Raw genomic sequence first — 23377 nt, 5'->3', positions numbered from 1 at the left:
CTTACCATAATTTTCTTTTCCTGGTGCCTATCCATGTCAGCATACCTGTGATAAGCTCCGCCTTGGCCCCTCCCTCAGGACCAGTGAATGTTATAAAAAAAAAGGATTAGTTCACTCTCAGCATTCTTCGTAATATGGCATACCGAGGGTGGGATTGTATGCTGCCATGATAGACACCAAGACAATAATATTATGGTAAGCAACAATTTTCAGTTTTCCTGGTGCCTCCATGGCAGTATACCTGTGACAAATAACTAGCTGAAATGGGTGGGATGATGCATAGTAAAAAATTTGAAAAAGGATTTAAAATAGGCAAATGCCAGCCTGATAGCCCTCTGACAGTTTCTACAGATGAAAAAGCTGGCGGGTCTACTCTGTAACGGCTCGTAAACGCATGTTGGGATAACCATGATGCTACCCTTTAGATCATTTTGAGGGATACATCTGCTCTGGCTGTCCAAGAAGCAGAAAACTGGGTGGCATACAGCCCAACTGAAGAGGGGGTTCTAGACCCATAGCCCTGTACGCATTTTTAACCAATTTGATTATCCATGAAACCATTGTACTAGAGCAGGGATCTGCAAAATATGGCTTCCCAGCTGCTGCAAAACCACATGTCCCATGAGGTATTTTAAAGCTCTTATTTTCACAGACATGACAAGGCATCATGGATACTGCAGTTCTGGAATGGCCAGAGGGCCAAATTCTGGAGGCCTCTGTCCCAGATAATGCTTTTTTGCCCCTGTCTTAAAGACAAAAATCTCTATTGAGTTGAGTTAGCTCAAGGCTGTTTTGTAAGACCATGTCACTCGTGAGGGCTCTGAGGGAAGTGCAGGGTCCAAAGGGAAGACTCTGGAATTGTAGATGGACCTGGTAAAAGTTTTGCCTATAGTTCTACTTGATGCATGGACTCAAGCCTCATACACATGAACGGATTGTTGGCCAACAAAACCGTGGACTTTTGTCCGAAGGGCGTTGGCCCAAACTTGTCTTGCATACACACGGCCACACAATTGTTTGCCAACAATTACGAACATAGTGATGTACTACGTGGTTTTTGAGCTCTTTAGCGCCACCCTTTGGGCTCCTTCTGCTAATTTTGTGTTAGTAGAAGTTTGGCGAGTCTTGACTTGCGCTTTTCTTTTTTCGTGCTTTTCAGTTCGTTTCTAAATGGCCGTTCGTCAACCACACATGTTGCGGAATCGGAAGAGATAACGTGCTGTTATTGGCCTTGGAGTTATTGCTTTCACATTATTTTTTTGGTTGAATAATGATTTGATTTGGTATATTTTCTATATTTTTGGATGCATAGAATTCACTTTTTGGTTAAATTCTATTGGCAGATAGCATGTCTAATTTTATTTGTTTTCTTTTTTTAATGCACAATAAACAAATTGTGTAGAATAATACTTTGGCTATGTGTTTTACTTCAAATGTCATTTTGGGAGTAGGCAGTTACATTAAAAAAAAATACAATGTAAAATTAACAAGGGACACCAACATAGTTGTATCTTTGATCTTAAAAACTACGGGATAATGGTGTTGTGGTAACTTGCCCAAATAATAATAAAAAAAGCATAATAATATTATTCTTGATATCACTAGAAAAAAAAACAACAAACAGTCTATTTGTTGTTTGCAATAACTCCATCAGTATCACCAAACAGCTTCATTATTATCCCATTTAGGCCTCATGCACACTAGACGTTAAAATAACGTTAGAAAATGTCAGTAGCTTTGCAGTGAGTTGTTCAACTTTTTTCAACGGTTTTGCAATAGCGGTTTTTAGCTTTTTTTCCCCCCGTGTTAGCGTTTTAGCATTTTTTTTTCAATGGATCAAAAACGTTAAACACTGGTGAGCGACGTTTTTGAGCGTTTATCGACATTTATCAGCGCTAGAGCATTTTTACAGCTGATAAACATCTCTCAGAACCCACTAGTTTTGGGGGTTTTTTACCGCTCAAAAATGCCACTGCCCAAAACTGCTGATAACAGCCTATGTGTGCATGCATAGGATAACATGGAGAGTTTAATGACTGTAGAAAACGTCTACAGCCAAAAACAGCTGCTGTAAAAATGTCAAAAAACATCCAGTGTGAATGAGGCCTAAAGAAGAGAATGTGCGTTGCATTTCGAGTCTTCATAATTTGCCACGTCACGAATGTTGATTCTCCATTACGAGCGCTAGTTTACAAGAACGCTTCTGGCTTGTCCTTGCTTCCGAGCATGCGTGTTTGTACTTTGGACTCTGCCATCCAACATTTGTCCACGGAAAGTTGGCCAACAATTGTCTGATTTTCCACCAACAGCCTGTCATCACACATTTGCCCTCTGAAAACCTGATTGTGTGTATGAGGCTTAACACTTTTTAGCTGTGGATAGTATAGTAAGAAATTTGAACTGCTGTCAGCTTTTTATTACTATTCATGTGCTTAATTGTGTGGGGAATCATTTTGATTTGTCACCAGTACAGAAACAAAGAGGAAATCTTCCCCATGGGGATGTTTGTTGCAGGGCCATTTACTCTCACTTACTGTTGGGTTTATGGGTTAGGAAGTGAAAGAAAATCTCCCCAATGGGACACAGATGGCAATAAAAATTCCAACAGGTATGTTTAACCATTCATTACTTTATTTGAAATCAAAACAAGTGTTTGACTTTATATACAATTATTATCAGCTCCCTGTATTCCTTGCAGGATCAACACATTTTTGTACTTATCAAGCAGAGAGAACACAAAACTTTTTTTAACCATAACTGTTAGGTTATCGATCAGGAATGTTTTGTTTTTATTAGGGTAATTTAACTGGGATGGGGAAGGGTGCATATGGGTTGTACATTTGATAAACGAAACTCACTAGGCACTCCAACTCTATACAATCCAGCTGGTGCTCAAAATTTTTGGGGGGACCAAACAAACTGAAAAAACCCCCATGAATTGCAGTCTCACTGTGCCATCAAACGCAGCCACTGTACCCATCAAATGCTGCCACTGTGACCATCAAACGCAGCCAGTGTGCCCATCAAATGCTGCCACTGTGACCATCAAACGCAGCCAGTGTGCCCATCCAATGCAGCCACTGTGACCATCCAATGCAGGCGGCGGCGGTGAGAAGTGTCCAAGCGGTGTCCCCCATTAGTCTCCTCCCATCAGGTGTCCAATCACAGAGCCTGTCGTTTCAGCCAATCAGGTGATGGGTAACAGACCCGAGCACCTGATTGGCGGAGAGGCGGCTCAGTGTTACGACAGCGAATATTCATTCACTTTTCTAACACACCTGGGTGAAACCGCGAGTGCCAAGCACCACTTCACTCTCCTCCCCAGCTGGACCGAATCAGAGTATTTGAGGGGGCCTGCCTGCTGCCAACCCGAGATGAGGATTGGTCAGGTCCCTCAGAATACTCCAGGCAGCTCCATCTTACTTCCCCTCCCATTTTTGTAGAAGTACATTATAGAAATAGGGGGAAGGTCTCAGTGATGCTGCCTGTAAGTCATCCAGCTCTCCCTGGTTCTCTGCCCAACCCATTAAAAAAAAAAAAAAAAAAAAAAAAAAAACACACAAAAATGTACCTACACTAAACACAACAAAAAATACTATCTACACTTCTAGCACTAGAGGGTGCTACACTTAGAATTATGCACTTAGACAATTACTGAGCGATGGAATTTATGTAAACACATGTATCATTGAGCCCTGGTTCACGTTGCCGCCGATTTGGCATGCGATTTGATATGCCAAATCGCCGGCTATTGCTGGCAAGTGCACCGTCCTAATCCCAAAAGTAGTTTCTGTACTACTTTTGGCGACTTTGGGGTGTGATTTCAATAGACAAATGTGCAGAAACCCACACAGATGTCTCTGAAATCGTCCCCAAAGTCGGGACTGAAATGCGGGAATGAAATCGTGCGAGTTAATATGAACTTGCACGATTTCATTCCTGCTGTCAGTGTGAACCTGGGCTTAAGCAGATGTAGTCAGAATAGGGTTAGGTTTACCCTTGGGCAATAAGGGAAAGGTGGAGTAGCGTTTTGTATTTTAATGTTTAATAAATTGGATACAGCTGTGTTAGCTCATTGCTACAAACTGATCATGGGGAATAGTTCATGACAATAGTTCACAAATGTACTTCTATTCGATCAGTTAGTAATTTCCTCTGTAATTGAGTTCTGTCAGAAAATTCAACACCTTACTACACGTGTATATTAAAATATTGAGCCTTGCTTTAGGTTGGACTTGAGTATTAATCTTGGTTCATACAACACGCATGTCTACAGTATATCCAGTCTAGCTTTGCTTATGTACAAAAACCTTAAGCATTAAACAATCCAGCTATACTGGGCTTTGACCACATATGACTAGCTAGATGTTTAGCTTTTGAGATCTATTTCTGGATTTCGGGGAGTATTGAAAAAGGAAATTGTACAATGGACCAAATGTGTACATTAGATATACTGTAATCCCCATATTATCCTAGATTCCTAGATTACTAGATCCTAGATTGTTTTATTTGTTTTGACTATGCCAAATTTTGACCTAGTTCCATACAAATGGCAATTATGTGGCTAGTAATCAATATTTTATACATGTATATGGGCATTTGTGTTTAACAGCAGCTAAACACCAATACATTGCAGTTGATATGTTTCCTGGAGATAATGTAAATGCATTTAGCTGTGTTTAGGTGCGTCAGCATTTTCAGACATTTTTTCGTCAGTGCTCCATTCTTGGAAGGATGTTATATCCCAAGCACCTCGTGGATCGGTCCTACGGTGCAAGACTGGGGGCCCATAGGAAAGTGTCTCTCTAAGCCCTTGTACACACGGTCGGACATTCCGATGGACAATGTCCGATAGGACCGTGTTGTCGGATAATCCGACAGTGTGTGGGCTCCATCGGAGTGTCCTACGGACCAAGTTTTTTCAGCTGGGCTATAAAATTTTCCGATAACATGACTTTGTCCGATCATGTGTAGAGAATTCCGATCGGACAAAGTGCCACGCATGCTCAGATCGAATTCCTAGACCAAAGCTATTGGCTACCAGCCTGAAGGTAGTCCCGTCCTAACGAAATAACGTCATCACGTTAAGTACGATCGAATTTTCTGACAACTTTGTCCGACTGTGTGTATGCAACAGTTTCGGACAAAATCCGTCGGACAAAATCCGTGTGGTTGAGGTTGAGGCTGTTTAACCCAAAGTTGGCATTAAGGCAGCATGCCAACTCTAAAGGAATGTTTCTCCATAACACAATTTAAAAAATTGGTTTTAAACTCAAAGCAAACATGCTTTTGGTTTTGGGGGTATGGATTTTGACATGGGGTTCCCCTTAAAATCCACACCAAATCCAAAAGACCTGGTATGGATTGGGGGGGGGGGGGGCTATTTTGAATGAACAATGTTAAAAATACAAAACTGATTTCAAAAACTAATTTTTCCATTCACACAATATTGGACCAATTTGTTTTTGGAAATTCAGAATCTTCAGTATTCCTTTTGTATATTCAGAATAGTTAGTTGTTAAGGAGTGGGTGGTCGCCGCTGGTGTCTTTAACCACTTGCCTACCAGGCACTAACACCCCCTTTCTGCCCAGGCCGTTTTTCAGCTTTCAGTGCTGTCGCACTTTGAATGACAATTGGGTGGTCATGCTACACTGTACCCAAACAAAGTTTTTATCATTTTCTTCACACAAATGGAGATTTCTTTTGGTGGTATTTAATCACTGCTGTTTTTTTTCTTTTTTACAAAAAAAAAAAGACCAAAAATTTTGGGAAAAAAAACGTTTTTTTTACTTTTTTCTGTCAGTAAATTTTATAACCAAGTAATTTTTCGCCTCTGCTGATGTGTGCTGATGAGGCAGCACTGATGGGTACTGATAGGCTGAACTGGTGGGCATTTAGGTGGCACTTATGTGCACTGATGAGGTGGCAATGATGAGGAGGCACTAATATGCCGCACTTATGGGCACTAATAGGCAGCACTGGCGGGCACTGATAGGCGGCACTGGCGGGCACTGATAGGCGGCACTGGTAGGCAACATGGATAGGTGGTATAGATGCGCACTGATGGGCATTGATGGGCAGCACTGATTGCCAGCACTGACTGGCTGATTTGTGGCACTTGTGGGCATTGATTGCTGCCACTGGTGGGCACTAAATGTTGGAATTTGTGGGCACTGTATGCTGGCATTGGTGGGCATTTATTGTTACATTTTATTGTAATCAGGGCACTGATGATCAGTGCCCTGATTACATGCCTAGATGTCCCTGATCGGCTCTCCTAGCCTCAAACTCTGTCAGTGTGAGACGAGGAGAGCCGATTACCGGCATCTCCGTGTTTACATGTGACAGGCTGTGACACAACCGATCACATGATTAAAGAGCTGCGAAAGCGGCTCTTTACACAGACCGGGTCATGGCCTAGCAACACGGCGCGGCTGTGCTGCACGCCCCAGTGGGTGCGTGAGAGTGGCCGCTCTGGGCCACTGTCATATGACTGAATATTTGTTACATTGGTAAATATTTGCCAGCGTGCCGCTCCGATGGCCGCTCCGGATGACGTCCCAGTGACGAAACGCGTAGGGCGTGGCCTATCGAATACACACTTCCAATACAGACGGCGTGGAAGCCGAACGGAACGCTCTCAGCAGCTTCCATATCTTTCACATTGCATCTTTTATACTGCATCCATTTATGCCATTACTTCTACCAAAAGTGTGAGTAGTTTTATGTATCTTCTTAAATAAATTGATTTATACGGTATCACACTATGGATGGTCCTCTCTTTTAATATATATATACTGTGGCACACTCCACCTGGAAATAACGAGGGATCCTCAGCAGCCCATTTGAAGCAAGCCAGAGAGCGACACAGTAGCTCATACTGTGGAGGCTGATCCACCCCGGATGGGGTTATTTTTCTGGTGAGAGTACAACCTAGAAGTGTCCACAATGCATGAAGAATAGTTTTGGATCCATCACATCCCTTCCTTTATCCACGGGAAATCCCCCATTAATTGCACTGCACCAGAGACTTCTTGCTTTTTTACTTTTTTACCTTTTTTATATTTTTAAGACTTTTCTCTTTGTATACATTTTCACATTTTCTGGGATAAATATTTAATTTTTATTTTCATTTTTATTTTTATTTTTATTTTTATTATTTTTTATTTTTATTTTTATTTTTATTATTTATTTTTTATTTTATTTTTACTTTTTGAAAAACATTTTTTTATTTTTATTTTTTCACTCCCAATATTTGGCATGTTTCACTTGATGTACTGATATTTATCACATATTTATTGTACATTTTATTACTGCATGCATAGACCTTATTGTCACATTCGTGCACTTTAAATCCAACAACTGGGTTATTTTTGTGGCTCATATCTTATATGTATAATTTTTATCTAATTTACCACTAATATATTAAGCAGTTCACATGTTTAAGGTATTTATATGTTCTAGAGTTTAAGAAGCGATCACTATTTCAGGTTTTCTATTGCACCCAAGCTAATCTCACATTTTATAGCCAGCACGCTGGCAAATATTTACCAATGTAACAAATATTCTATACACACACATTTTGAACTTTTTCGCTTATAGATTTTATATTTATATTTTTATTTCAATACTAGAACCATTTTATTGCACATTGGCACTTACACACCAGGTTGATGTAACACTTTTAATTTAACACACTATTAAATTTTTGGCTACATATATATTTTCATATATAGGTATAGCGCCAGATCTATTCATAGTACCCCCCAATCTAACATTTTCCACCCCACCAGGTGGATAGTAATAGAGGCAGCTCTTACCTATTTTTTCCTTCCCCTATTTTGTATCTACCCTACATTTTCTACATAAGTTCCATAGCGCAACCTACTACCTTTATTCTTTCACTGTCATATGACGCCGTCCCAGAACAAGAGCTGTACTGCCCTGCCGTTATTTGACAGTGGGCGGGCAGCAAGCAGTTAACAACTACAACTCATCTGCTTTCATGTCAGCTGGATTCCTCGCTGACAGCAGAATGTAAACAAAACAAATGCCGGTTTTAAAAAAAACAAAAAAAAGTGTCTGGCCCTAAGTATGGTATGGATTTAAGGGGAACCCCCCACGCTAAAAAAAAAAAAAAAAATGTAAATTGTGTGGGGTACTATCCTTTGACTCTCTAAAGGAGAAATTTGGATTCACCAACTGATATTTCTTCAGATTTTTACAAATTCACCATGCATTTACTATCCAATTTGGTCCCCACCCAGTACTCCTCCTACAGTCCAACCTTGAATTCATATTATGGGACAGTTCCTTAGTTAAACCCACATCGAATATCTACAAAGCACTCATGCCTTCAGTTCATTTTGGCCTGCAGGTTTTGTTCACCAAATGGCAAGGCGAAGTCCCCGACTTGGATTCGGAGGACTGAGAGGATGTCTGGGAGTATCCGCTTCTACAACTGATCTCTGTTAGGGATCAATTAAACCAATTCAGACTGGTCCATTGTGTCCTGCCTATGGCCAATTATGGCTCTCCTCCCTGCCGGCGCTGTGATTGGCCAAGCATGCGGGGTCACAGTGCATGCTTGGCCAATCATGAGCCAGCAATGCACTGCGATGGCGTAGTGCATTGTGGGCCGTTCGTGCCACATGAATTTGGTGCGAACGGTCCACAAAGTTCTGAATTCGCCAAACGGATGAACGGCCGATGTTCGAGGCGAAAAAAAAGCAACCTGGAAGGCAAAGGCATAATGAGCTAGTATGCATAGCATACTAGCTCATTATGAATAACTTACCTGAGAACGAAGCCCCCGAAGCGGTCCTCCGTCTTAATGTTCGCCGCTGCCATGTATCCCGGAGTGACTTCCGGGTCTCGTTGCTCCGATGCTGTGATTCGCCGGAGCTGCGATGACGTCACTCCCGCACATGCACACGGGAGCCGACCCGAGCGGCATATCGCCGCGATCTACGGCCTGCCCGCCGCTGTCTGCGGCGCATGCGCCATAGACAGCGGTGGCTGTCTTTTTGTAAATATATCCTAAACCCTATAGGTTTAGAAGATATTTCTTGGACCTACAGGTAAACCTTAATCTAGGCTTACCTGTAGGTCAAAGTGGTTTGTAAGGGTTTACAACCACTTTAAGACCATCTGTACTCCTTTCTAAAACTGCAAACCTAGGACGTGAGTAGCTTCAGTCTTTTCGCCTATGTTCTAGATATTTAACTTTCAAAAGTTGTTTTATGTTAGGTTTGATATTGAGCCAGGGTATGCCCAGAGGCTCTGTTTTATTACCTACCTTTTTGCAGCAATATCCATTGAAAGAATTTTCAAAAAAAATAATTGTTTGGGGTTCTCTACCAAATTCCATTATAGATCAAGCGAACGCCCCCTCCTGAACCAATACTAGGCCACATTCCTTTCAACATTGGGGGGGGCTTTTTTTTTCTTTTCAGTTCTTGGATAGAATGGGATTGGCCAGATTTTATGCACTATATTACCAAAAGTATTGGGACACCTGCTTTTACATGCATAACATTTGTGCTTCTGAGGCCTGGCTCACAGTCTCCGCTCTAATTCATCCCAAAGGTGTTCTATCAGGTTGAGGTCAGGACTCTTTGCAGGCCAGTCAAGTTCCCCCACCCTAAACTCGCTTATTCATTTCTTTATGGGCCTTGCTTTGTGCACTGGTCCAAATCATTTGGTGGAGGGGGGTTTATGGCGTGGGGTTGTTTTTCAAGGGTTGGGCTTGACCCCTTAGTTCCAGTGAAGGGAATTATTAAGGCAGGGATCTCAAACTGGCAGCCCTCCAGATGTTGTGAAATTAAGTCCCATGAGGCATTGCAAGGCTGACAGTTACAAGCATGACTCCCTCAGGCAGAGACATGATTGGATTTGTAGTTCTGCAACAGCTGGGGGGCCACCAGTTTGAGACCCCTTCAGACGACAGCACAGTAAGACATTTTGGACAATTTCATACTCCCAACTTTGTGGGAACAGTTTGGGGATGAGCCCCTTCCCATTTCAACATGACTGTGCACCAGTGCACAAAGCAAGGTCCATAAAGACATGGATGAGCGAGTTTAAAATGAGGGAACTTGACTGGCCTGCACAGTGTCCTGACCTCAACCCGATAGAACGCCTTTGGGATGAATTAGAACAGAGGCTCTCTTGTTCAACATCAATGCCTGACCTCACAAATGTGCTTCTGGAAGAGTGGTCAAACATTCCCATGTCCACACCCTGTGGACAGCTTTCCCAGAAGAGTTGAAGCTATAATAGCTGCAAAGAGTGGGCCAACATTCAATATTAAAGTTCATGTGCGTGTAAAGGCAGGCGTACCAATACTTTTGGTAATATAGTATATATATGACCTTTATTGGTGGGATTTCTGTTCCTGTATAACCTGTACAAAAATTGGGGGAACAGTTTTCACTGGAAAATTTGCACAGCGGATGATAACAGATGTTTTAATCTTTTCTATCTTTTTTGAAAATGTGTTTTCATCCTGGCAGTAAGTGCCTATCCAAAAACTAAAAAGGTTTTGCCTAAAATGGGGCTTTAAATCTTCAAAAACAAAAAAAAAAAAAAAACTGATGCTGCAACTTTTCAAGCACCTTGGCAGTGTTGAGGTTGGTCCCAACTACTGCCATTTTTATGTTTGCTGGACGGCATGGTCTGCAAGCATATACTTGGGAAAAATTTAAATAAAAGCTTACAAAATTAAAAAGAAAATACTTCATAATATCAGTAGACAATAGCATAGCTCCCAACTGTCCCTTATTTCAAGGGGCTGTCCCTTTTTGTAACAAAGTCCCTCTGTCCCTCTTTCCTCCTCCCTCCTCATTTGTCCCTCATTTTGGTCTAAACTATTTAGTTGAATATAAAATGCACTTTTTAGATTTCAAAAAGTGTTTCCCAGTGCTAAACCTTTCATCCAATTTCTAAATGACTGCATTTGTACATTTCAAAAGCCAATATAAAGGAATAGCAGTGGTAAAAAAAAAAACACTTGTGGGTTTAAAGCGGGAGTCCACCGGGACTCCGCGTTTTTTTTTTTTTTTAAAGCCAGCAGCTACAAATACTGTCGGCACCCGAAGCCGATCTCTAGGTCGCCTGTCGGGTCCTGCCGCCGCCATCTTGGGTATGGGAATCAGGAAATGGAGCCTTTCGGCTTCATTTCCCGGTTCCCTACTGCGCATGCGCGAATCGCGCTGCGCAATAAGGACGCTCCCCGCTGCCTCTGGGATCTGTGTGTTTCCCAGCAGGCAGCGGGGCACTTGCGGGAAGGGGCGGGCACTTGCGGAAAGGGGCGTAAGTTACGCCCCTTTCCGCAGAGAGCTATCCCGGAAGTGGGTGCAGTTACCTGGATTATCCAGGTAACTGCACCCCCCTCCCCCCTGAAAGGTGCCGATTGTGGCACCGGAGGGGGGGAGGGTTCCGATGAGCGGAAGGTCCACTTTAGGGTGGACCTCCGCTTTAAGGAATCATTTTTTTTGGTATAACTCTCCTTTAAGGGGGCATGGCAGGTTGTGTGTCCTATGCCATTGGGATGGGGTCTGGGCGGGCCGCTACATGTATGTGGCCATGCCCCCTTAAGCAGTCTAATAATTGGTTGGTGTTTGATAACTGCTGGGTCCTGCCCACCCCAACATCACCGCTGAATTTTGACAGCTGGTCTCTCTCTCTCTGCACTGCTTATGCTGACACTGAATTCCATGTTACACCAGGCAGTCAGGACAGAGGCTTGGGCTCTGCAATCCTGAACAGAGAGAGGAAGCAGGAAACATACTTGTTACAGTGTTCCTGACAGTCTAGATGCGGAATCCAGGCAGAGGTGTAGTGACGAGGGCAGACAGACCAGTCTGCTAGTTCACAGTCCCATCCGAATCAGAGAAGAATAAATACAATTCTAAAAAAAAAATTTAAATTTAAATTCTAAAACATAATTAACAAAAAATTAAGGTCCCATTCACATGTGCTTTGCTATCTGAACTGAGCTGTCAGCATTTGGATTACTCTTCAAAGAGCTTTTAGCAGGTTGCATATTGCCTCCTCACTGCCTGTTTTTACCCCACACTAGCACGCTGCAATCATGTGCCTTGCATGCAGTTGCAGGAGACTTGCAGAGCTTCCAATCGGTGCCACCAATCAGTGCTGCCAATCAATGCACATGAGTGCCACCTATCAGTGCCCATCAGTGCTGTCTATCAGTACAGCCTATCAGTGCCATTAGTGCTGCCAATCAGTACCATTAGTGCTTCCAATCAGGGCCCACCAGTGCTTTCTATCAGTGACAATTATTGCTACGTCAGTGCTGCCAATCTGCCAAACTGAGTGCAGGGATGGGGCGATGAACTCAGCAGCCAGGCACATTGTCCATGGGGGGCTGGCCTGGTGGGGCACAACTGAAATCTGTTGATGTTTATTAATTCCACATGCCGATCTTTAGTATAATGGGTAATCACCACACTACTATTTACAATAAACTACAATAAAACAAGTGTCAGTAAAAGGCTAGCCGCTAACCACTGTTCCCTCGCCACAAAAAACAAAAAAAAAACTAAAAAAACAAAACAAATACATACTGATCAATAACTTAACAATAATGGTGGAATCCTCTAATGTATGGAAATCTGAATAGGCTTCAATATTACGACAATACCAGTCTCCGATACGCAACTTTACATATAATACACATCAAACTGAAAATAAGATACACTCCTATAGATATTCTAAAAAAATATCTTCATCAGTTTAGGCCAATATGCATTCTGCTACATATTTTTGGGTTAAAAAAAAACAAAAAAACAAAAAAAAAACGCAATAAGCGTATATTGATTGGTTTGCGTAAAAGTTATAGCGTCTACAAAATAGAGATTTATGGCATTTTTATTCTGATTTTCTGATAAATTTAATTTTAGTTATGATATAAAATAATGAATGTGGGGGCCTTTTGGTGGGCATGATTTCTTTTTTTTTATTGGGGCAGCATTTCACTCTTGGGCCCAGGCAGCACAATGTCTTGGGCCGGCCCTGCCTATGCCCACATACTTTGGCTAATGGGTGTCCCTCATTCCCATCTCAAAAAGTTGGGAGGTATGTAATAGTTACACTGTTTTCAGTATACAATATTTTTGTAACAGTTGTCTTTTTTAAAGGCAAAACGCTTCCCAGCATGAAAGAGGTGACCTCTCTGCAGGCTCAGACCGACTACTAAGGCAGCAGTCTGCACTCAGGGCCTCATGATTACACTATCAATCAAAATAATAATGTTAATTTCCTTCCTCAGCCGTCCCCTGTGAAGCTGCAGACCGACAAGGCTATTACACCATTCACAAAATATGTTAATGCTGAGGTACATCAGATTCTAATATAAATGTCATGACTGATTTCTGATGTAATGCAATCTTTCCCATGTAGAGATCTGTATCTAACACATGGGTTTTGGCTCCAAATGTTCCTTCACCGAGTACAAGCGCACAGCGCTGCGAGGGCTTTTTCTGTAATGCGGCCACATAGCTACTGGACATGCAGGCCATGTGATCGTAGCATGAAAACACAGCAAGCAGCAAGGAAGAAAAATAGAACGATAAAAAAAACCTACTTGTCTAGGAACAACTTCTGTACACAGCTGAAACACACACAAAGAGGAGGAAAGGATGGAAACGGTATCACATAAACGACACAACTTATAATGAAAGGACATAGAAATGCAAGTTGGGCCACAGAAACTAGCCTCATCAAGGCCAAAGGGTTTAGTAGACTTAATTTTATAATAATTTATTTCAATCAAAAAATACATTTTGGCTAGAGCCACATACGCCATGTGCAATACAAGGTAATGCAGGGCCAGATAAGCCACAACTCACCTAATAAAATCAGACTTTAAAGGCTCAGCATAGGACACAACTGTTTGATAAAATGTACATTTTATTGTACAAAAAAATATAAAAATAAAAAGCCTAAAATAGATCCACCAATAAATGTTTCAAACAGTCTCTCCTAAGGCACGGGAATACTATGAATACAAGTATCAAAAAGCATAACATCACTTTATAGATCTGTATGCTTCCGGTAACCCAGTCTGCCAGGTCAACGTTTCGACAATAACACGGCTTCTTCAGAACCTGATAGGGCAAGGTAGAGCAACAGATATTGCAGTGGATCACATGAATACAGCAGAGTACAGTCTAGGGGCACCAGGGCCAACAAACAGGTGATGGGGATACGTCACAGACAGAGATCATCATCTACTTCGGCATTGGCAACTACATTGGCCAGGTGGGAGCTCTCTCCTTCTGACTGGACCTTCCTGAACGTCCTTCAGAAGGAGGGGGATCGTGCATGCCTGTGCAACGGTGCGATCCCGATGCACTTGTGTCACCCAGACACAGCGCATCTCGGATCAGCAGGAGGGCTCCATGATTGGCCCTCCTGATCACATGGCGGCCGTGTCCAATCACAGCCGTCATGTGATGTAAACAAACAGTTCTCCTCTCTTCACACGGAAGTCGTCACTGAGGAGAGCAGATCACTGCAGCCGGCTGGTGATCAGTGAGTATGAGCTGTTTTTTACAGCTTTACACTCACTGATCACCAACCCAGTGTAAAACACATGTCCCCAAATAATAAAAACACATGTCCCCCACATATGTCCCACTAAAATCACAATGTTCATTTGTGTACATATGTCCGTGATCACACAAACCAATTATTATACACTTAACACAATTTTTTTTTTACCAAAAACACGTAGCGGAATATATTTTGGCTTAAATTTATGACAAAATTCGATTTTATTGGATTTCTTTTAAAATAGAAAGAAGAAAATATTTTTTTTCCAAATTTCCGCTATTTTTTCACTTATATCGCAAAAATTAAAAACTGAGTCGTGAATAAATACCACCAAAATAAAGCTCTATCTGTGCAAACAAAATGATAAAAATTTCATTTGTGTACAGTGTAGCATGACCGCGCAATTGTCATTGAAAGTGCGAGAGCGCTGAAAGCTGAAAATTGGGCTGGGAAGGAAGGGGGCAAAAGTGCCCTGTATTGTAGTGGTTAAGCAAGACTATATGATTCAGTTTTCATGGATAACAGCCTCACTTGACCACCAGTGATAGTCTCACTGGGCCATTTATAAAGCAATACATCATAGGAGATCACATGGGGCCCCGTCATCCAGCCAAGAAATTTAGGGAACCAAACATAATATAGATAGAATATCCCACAAAGCGGTCAAATAAGTGGTAGCCACATAAAGTGTCCATTGGGGTATGCTAGTGTCAAAAGCCACCACAAAACACCAACCGCCAGACCCACAATACATTTCTTGGCATGGGGCCCCATGTGATCTCCTATGATACATCGCTTTATAAATGGCCCAATGAGACCATTATTGATAGTCACGTGCAGCGGTCACCCTTAAAAATGTAATCAAATAGTCTTGCTTTATTATCTCTGTCCGAAACATATCTCCACTGCCTGTTTGTGGGCCCTGGTGCCCCAGTGCCCGCCATCAGACTGTACTCTGCTTTACTCATATGATCCACTGCAAGATCTGTTGCTCTACCTTGCCCTATCAGGACCTGAAAAAGCCATATTATTGGCAAAACGGTGACCTGGGAGCCTGGGTTACCGGAAGGATATAGTTCTACAAAGCGATGTTATGCTTTTTGCAGTTATGCGGTACCAGAGATAAGTTTCAAGAGGCAGAATCAGTACAGTAAACACAGCTTGCAGGCAGTAAGGTACCATGGGATATGTAATCCTTGAAAATTGAAAGTAAACAGCAAAGCATGCAGGGAATCCAGGAAGTTGTGGAAAGAGATGGTCAGCGGACAGACATCACACACAACATTAAAGGAGGTTTTCCATGTAAGCTTGTACTGGATTGTCAAAAATAACAATTGTTTGTATTGCTATTACAATGCTGATGTTAGAAAATGAAAGTGTATACTGTGACCATAGAATTCCTTTAAAGCTAAACCCAGTAAAACCAATAGCAAATATGTAAATCAAAATGGACTCTATTTGAAAGTTTTACCCAAAAGGTACTACAGATGATATTGTCCTTTTAGTTCTGAGCTAGTCTGATCTGTAGGCTATATACATCGATAAATCACTAGTAAAGAGTTAACATAAATAAATAAATAAACAGGGCAATTGCCCCTTCCGAGAATCCGGGTGGCTCCGCGGGTGTCGTTCTGGGTGGGCGGCTCTGCGGGTCGTTCCGGGCCGGTGACTCAGCGGGTGAGGGGGGGGGGGGGCAGCTGGGCGGCTCAGTGTTTGAGCAGTGGAGCAGGGAGATGACATCTCTCACTTCCCTGCATCTCTGCAGTTCCGCCCTCACTGTGCTTGAAGCAGTGGACAGCAGAGAGATTACATTATCTCTCTGCTGCCTAATTTCACTCTGGGAACAATCCGCAATGTGTGGCAGGTTACGTGGCAAGTGACAATCCGCAACGTGTGGCAGGCGACGTGGCAAGTGACAATCCGCAACGTGTGGCAGGCGACGTGGCAAGTGACAATCCGCAACGTGTGTCAGGCGACGTGGCAAGTGACAATCCGCAACGTGTGTCAGGCGGCGTGGCAAGTGACAATCCGCAACGTGTGGCAGGTGACGTGGCAAGTGACAATCCGCAATTTGTGGCAAGTGACGTGGCAAGTGACAATGCGCAGTGTGTGGCATGTGACGTAGCAAGTGACCATGTGCAGTGTGCGGCAAGTAACAATGCGCAGTGTGCGGCAAGTGACGTGGCAAGTGACACCCTCAGGGCTCCCACTGATTCTGCATTATGGCGAGTTGAACCATTTATTTATATATTACAATGTAACAATAGAAATAATGCGCTTCAATCATCCTGACACCATAAAAATCATGGTGCCATGATGATTGAAGCGCCAATACCAGCCATTTCCCCGATAAATTGCCCCCAAAAAACATTTTATAGCAGTGCCCCTCCTGAGACTAGACTCTGGATCCCCCCCTGGCTGTTGAATGTGTAATTAAACCCCAAATTCTCAGCAGAATGTATCTTGAATATTTTTAAAAGCTTCTGTTCTGTTTTGGGGAGTAGAGATGACGCACTGGCGTCTGATAGAGACTGGCTCCATAAAGATGCAATTGAAAACAACCGAGTATTATGTGTTGCCTATAACTATTATAGGGCCCATGTTACTATGATTATTATTTTCAATATACAGATCTGCAAATATATCTCTTTAGCAGTTATTACAGTAATTTCAGCAGAAGAAAAGGTACAACCACAAAGTATGGCGCCCAATCCAAGCATGTGCTTATGCATACTTAGAACAGGATGAAGTCCTAATCAGAGCCCAAAGCCAAATATGTAAAGTCCTAATATTTTAAAGCAGTATTAAACCCAAAATCAAATATGTAATATATAATATATTGCAGACTTCTAGTCCTTGGATGTGGTTGATGCATTTTGTTTTATTTTTTTTAGGCTTTTTTCTCTCTGTTTTCACCTGGTGATCTGACCAGTAACACACCTCCTAAATTACAGTTCCCCTGCTCTGGATGAAGTAGCACAGGGGCACCTTTTGGATAGCAGCATTGACAGTCTGGGGGGGGGGGGGGGGGGAGAGTTAGATTCATTAGCAGATTTAGATATCAAATTGAGAGCCAAACTCCAACTCACAGTGCAGTTACACAAGTAGTTAAAGTGAGTGTAAAGTCTCATTTTTTTTTTCTAATAAAATAATAAACATATTGTTCTTACCTCCTCTGTGCAGTATATTTGCACAGAGCAGGGTGATCCTCCTCTTCTCAGGTCCCTCTTTGGTGCTCCTGGCCCCTCCCTCCTGTTGACTGCCTCCATAACAAGCAGATTGCTATGGGGGCACCCAAGCCAAATCACAGCTCCCTTTGTCCATTCAGACACGGAGCCAGCACCGCCCCTTCTATCTCCTGATTGGCTATGCGACCTCGATTGACAGCACCGAAAGGCAATGACACCACTGTTGTGTCTCAGCCAATCAGGAGGGTGAGTCTGGGATGGCCGAGACACTTGTTGACATTGCTGGACAGAGATGGGGCTCAGGTAAGTATTAGGGGGGCTGCACACAGAAGGCTTTTTATCTTAATGCATAGAATTCATTAAAGTGGAGTTCCACCCATTTAAAAGTCAGCAGCTATTAAAAGTGTTCTACTGACTTTTAATAAATCAGACACTCACCTGTCTCACGGTCCAGTGATGCGGGCTCATGAAGACCCGCTCCTCTACGAGGCGTCAACATTCTATGGGCGCCCTGCTGTGGCTTCACAGCAGGGCGTGCACGGCGCATGCGTGAGCCATGCTGCGCGATGTGAATGGTCGGGCAATCTTCTGGGACCTGTGACGTGTCCCAGAAGATTTCAGGGGAGGGGGGGGGGGAAAGAGGTGAACTTCCTTCCAGCACCGCGGAGCCCTGGGAGGAAGAGTGGGAGATGGTGGGTGCCCATAAAAACTGGGTATCCGCTAAATGTCACCATCACTTAAAGCAGAAGTTCCATTCTTGGGTTGAACTCTGTTTTAAGATAAAAAAAAAAACCTTTTGACTTTACAATCCCTTTTTGGGTAGAGATTTTACATCAGGGGTCTCAGACTGGCGACCCTCCAGCTGTTCCAACACTACAAGTCCCATGAGGCATTGCAAGGCTGACAGTTACAAGCATGACTCCTGCAGGCAGAGGTATGATTGGACTTGTAGTTTTGCAACAGCTACATTTGCTGGAGAGTTTGCTCTGTTGAAAAACAGACTTACTGGCTGGATCACCAGATGAAAATAAAGGAAAGAAAGCCTAACAAGAAAACCAATGCAGCCTTCACATCTAAGAATTGGTAGACTACAATATAATAAAGGTTTGGTTTTGGGTTTAATACCATTTTAATATTCTTATTTGATTTGCGTTTTATATACAACAGCTCTTTTACAAGTGGTAAGCTGTAAGCAGGGGCGGACTGACCATTCAGCCACTCGGGCACTGCCCAAGGGCCCCAGGCCACTAGGGGGCCCCATCAGGGTTGCCAGCCTCAGTAAAACCAGGGACAGTATATAAAGATCTTTTTTTTTTTTTTTACATCTGTCTCTGAAATGTCCCTTACCAACATCCTTTTGGTCTAAAAATCCCGAGATTATAGCTACCCACCTCTCCAGTACATTCTCAGCCAATAGAAACATATCTGTGTATACTGTGTGTAAATGTATGTGTAACCTGTGTGATTGTATACTGTGTGTGTGTGTGTGTGTGTTTGTGTATACTGTGTGGCCCCATAATCTCTGATTGTCCGGGGGCCCTATAATCTCCTATTGCCCGGGGGCCCCATGAGTTGCCAGTCCGTCCCTGGCTGTAAGGTATTGCTTATTTCCAGCTAGTTTATGACCTTGATTAAAGTAAGGTAAAGCAAGTCAGTGCTTCAGATGACATTAAACAACAAATGAAAGCTAAATGGTGTAGCACAGCTTTTCTCAACCTTTTTAACACGGAGGAACCCTGGAAATAATTCTCCGGTCTTGGGGAACCCCTTCTAAAAAATGGAAAAATCTACAACTCGCCATACATTAGTGTGATGGTCAATGAGAAGAATGCTTCTTACACTTGTGGTTATTGGGAAGAATTACCCCCTTACAGATAACTAAAAAGATCAATGGTGTCCTTGAGAACTTACTTGAGAGGAAAAAATTGACCATTGCTCAGAGAACCCCTAGCTACCTCTAGAGGAACCCCAGGGTTCCATGGAACCCTGGTTGAGAAACCCTGGTGTATCATATGAAAGCATATGGGACTAAAAGTGTATAACATATAGCTAATAACAAACAAATTAAAAAGCCACAATAAAGGGATTTACCTATATAGCACAGCTATGACAAAGACAGCGATGTGAAGCAAACACGCCACTACTGCCCCCAAGGGAGGAAGGAGAGGTTCTGGATACAGAGGGGTGCCCAGAGCTCTGTCAATGCCCATGTCTCCTAAGGGACTACAGTGGGTTATGGATTGGCCAACCTGCTCCAGAAGGGATCAGAATCTTCTTCTCGCTCTGAGTCCTGGGTCGGATCCCTGCTGCTTAGTATTTTGGAGTACAGGAACTGAGCCGCCAAATTCATCATTTGCCTCTTCTCTGCTCCCCTCTCAAGGAACTACTCCCTGAAGGGGAAGCAATCCACCTTTTACTGGGACACTTTGAGTCCTCGGCCTCCAAGTTCAGGACAGAGGGCATTCACTTGTACACAAGTGTTGGCTACTGCTATATATAGAGATTACGGCATACGCCAACCTGTCCCTGCTAATTTTACTCACACCTCGGATTAAACTGTACTTTGAAGATGGAGAATTGGCTAAGTCCCTTAGAGGCTTAGTTAATATCTCTTTGCTACATCATCACCCTAGTTCAGTATAGTGCTATGCTTAATCCTTTCATTTAAAGAAAATGTGAAGTTGGATAGTACTACAAATGTATTTATTGCATTTCTAATTAAGTCATTTTTATGATTGACAAAACTGAATGGCAAAGGCCGTGTAAATAAAAACTAACCAACAGCAATCAAGGCAGGATATGGTAGATGTAGATATAATCCTTTATAGAACCAAAACGTGGTGGATAATTGGACTATGTAGATTAGTTTTAAAAATCTCTTGCACTAAATCTGACATTTACTGCTCAGTCTTTACTATCACGCCTCTACACAGAGTCTTGTTTGTGCTAGCTGTACATTGCTCATAATTGGTGAAGGGAAATCAACCATCACAGGGATTTCAGGTCCCAGTTAATAACTTATGAAGAAGAGACAGTGTTTTCAAAGCTTAGAAATCCTGCATTATCTCATCCGGAGACCTCGAATGGTTATCTAATCTTGGCTGACGGTGAATTGATGCATTAAGGTAAAAGGTCACTGGGACGTGTGCTGCAGTTTTAGGATGTGAAATTCTTCTAGTGGAGTTCTTGACAGCATGAAATCATGATATATGTTACACTTCTGGATGTGAAAGACCTTGGGCAGGTGGTTTTCCCAATGTGTACCTAAATATACAACATTAAAAGGAAACTATAATAGACTAAGGTCAGTTTTTTTGTTTATCAGCTGGTAGGTCATACCTCTTACTATTTACATAAAATCTTTACACATTTATTATTATAGGGCGCATATTTACTATATTGTCAAAAGTACGACGACGAAAGCTTTACATGCACATGAACTTTAATGGCGTTCGCAGAACTTTTTCCAAGGGGGGGCATCATTTTAAGGCCGCTCATGCTCCGCCCCTTTGACAATCTCATGAAAATCTTTCCACTGGAAATACATGTGTTATATAACAGATAATTCATCTTCACTTTGTATTGGAAGTTACTCAGGCGGCTGTGTTTCATGCCCATATAGCCTAGAGAATGTACATCTTTTTACATTGCAATACATCTGCTGTGGCCATATTTTGATCTCATATTGTCACTGTATAGGCTGTTTTCATAAAGATAAAAATATGGCAAAAACAAATGTATTGCAATGTAAAAAGATGTACATTCTCTAGGCTATATGGGCATGGTACCCAGCCACCTGAGTAACCCTGCGGACGCCCATGCTTTCAAAAACCAGCCCTGGAAAAAAAGTTTCATACCAGCCTCACAGCATTATTATACCAGCCCAACAGCATACACAACTGACCAACACTCGTTTGTGAGTAGCCATTTTGCTATTTGTTTTATTTAAATAAATCTGTTTTTTTGGTAATGCACTAGGTCAGTGCGCCTTCTCCCTTTTTGTATTGATAGACACACTCCTAAACATTGTGGACTGCCTTCCCAGAAGAGTTTAATCTGTTCTAGCTACAAAGGGTGGGCCAATTCAATATTGAACCCTACTGACTAAGACTGGGATGCCATTAAAGTTTATGTGTGTGTAAAGGCAGGTGTCCCAATACTTTAGTTTAGAATTTTTTTTTTTTTAAAGAAATAGCAGAAAATGTGCCCCTTCAGACTCACTGAAACTCTATATGGGCCTGAATGAGCACACAGGTAGAGGGAGTGGGTGGAATATGGAGCCACTCTTCGGAGTCATTGAGGTTATGTAGATTTGAGCTTGAACTTTTGAACACTGTAAAAAATTTAAAAAAAATTTGTGCTCTATGTAAAATTCTCTTCTCTGCATTTATTTAACCACTTGCTTACTGGGCACTTAAACCCTCCTCCTGCCCAGACCAATTTTCAGCTTTCAGCGCTGATGCACTTTGAATGACAATTGCGCGGGCATACAACACTGTACCCAAATTACATTTTTATCATTTTTTCCCCACAAATAGAGCTTTCTTTTGGTGGTATTTAATTACAGCTGGGAGTTTTATTTTTTGCTAAACAAACAAAAAAAGATGCAAAATAAAAAATCATGTTTAATAGTTTGTTATAAAATTTTGCAAACAGGTCATTTTTCTCCTTCATTGAAATGCGCTGATGAGGCGCACTGATAGGATGCACTGGTGGGCACTGATAGGCATAGTTAAGGCGGCACTAATAGGCACAGATAAGGTGGCACCGATAGGCACAGATAAGGCAGTACTGATGGGCAAAGATGGGCACAGATAAGATGGCATGGATGGGTGGCACGGATGGGTGGCACTAAGGGGCACTGATAGGTACCACTGATAGATAGGACTGATGGGCACTGATAGGTGGTACTGATAGGTGGCTCTGATAGGTGGCACTGACGGGCACTGATGGGCGGCACTGATGGGCACTTATGGGCACTGGTAGATGACACTGATGGGCACGGATATGTGGCACTGGGATGCAGCACCGTTGTTGAGGCAGATTGTGGGTGGCACTGTGGGCACTGATGGGTGGCACTGTGGGCACTGATGGGTGGCACTGTGGGCACTGCTTGGTGGCACTTATTTATTCCTGAGGGGGGAAGGTGGGCACTGGTAAGCTGGCCGTGATCGGGACTGATGTCCCGATCAAGGCTGCATGCGTGTGGGAGATTTCTTTCCGGCAGGGTCCAGCGTCTGCCGGGCTTCAAGCCGAGAAACCCCTGTGCACATGCACCGCTGCAATCAGCGGCTCATTGCCAGGGGAATATCTCCTAAACCGTATAGGTTTAGGAAAAATTTTTTTTTACCTACAGGTAAGCCTTATTTTATTATAGGCTTACCTGTAAGTAAAAGTGAAAAAATATACTATACAACCGCTTTAAAGTGCAAAGCTGGGTGCAATCAACCGCCAAACAGTGCAAATCCACCAATCCTCTGTGCTCAGTGCAATCCAGGGTGCGCCCCCCGTTTCCCCCAGCCTCTCACCTCTATTTACAGCTGTATGCTTGATGACTGATAATTTCCAGTTGACCGAACAATCTCCTGTAGTCTTAGTGTGCCATATAATA

At 42.6% G+C, this 23377-nt stretch overlaps 1 protein-coding gene across 5 annotated transcripts in view; it reads right to left on the bottom strand.

Moving 5' to 3' along the window:
* The window catches only part of LOC143930060 (L-threonine ammonia-lyase-like), a 107137-nt gene extending 86893 nt beyond the window's left edge, over positions 1 to 20244 (bottom strand). The window contains exons 1-2 of one of the 5 annotated variants that reach the window (XR_013262695.1): positions 19858 to 20231; positions 13608 to 13634 (exon numbers count right to left, since the gene is read on the bottom strand). Coding sequence is in view for 4 of the 5 variants with exons in the window: in XM_077453962.1 (XP_077310088.1) it covers positions 13608 to 13634; positions 19858 to 19976 (146 nt within the window). In the remaining variant the exon portion in view is untranslated. Of the gene's footprint in view, positions 1 to 13607; positions 13635 to 19857 lie in introns of all 5 variants that reach the window. The other 4 variants (XM_077453963.1, XM_077453962.1, XM_077453965.1 and 1 more) reach the window with 4 other exon arrangements.
* Positions 20245 to 23377: the final 3133 nt, after the last annotated feature.

Source organism: Lithobates pipiens, unplaced genomic scaffold, assembly GCF_037356315.1.
Source record: "Lithobates pipiens isolate NorthernLeopardFrog02 unplaced genomic scaffold, aLitPip1_a1.2 Scaffold_25, whole genome shotgun sequence".
NCBI classification, from domain to species: Eukaryota; Metazoa; Chordata; class Amphibia; order Anura; family Ranidae; genus Lithobates; species Lithobates pipiens.
Note: the sequence above shows the minus strand (reverse complement) of the source record. Positions and strands in the feature narration are given on the sequence as shown.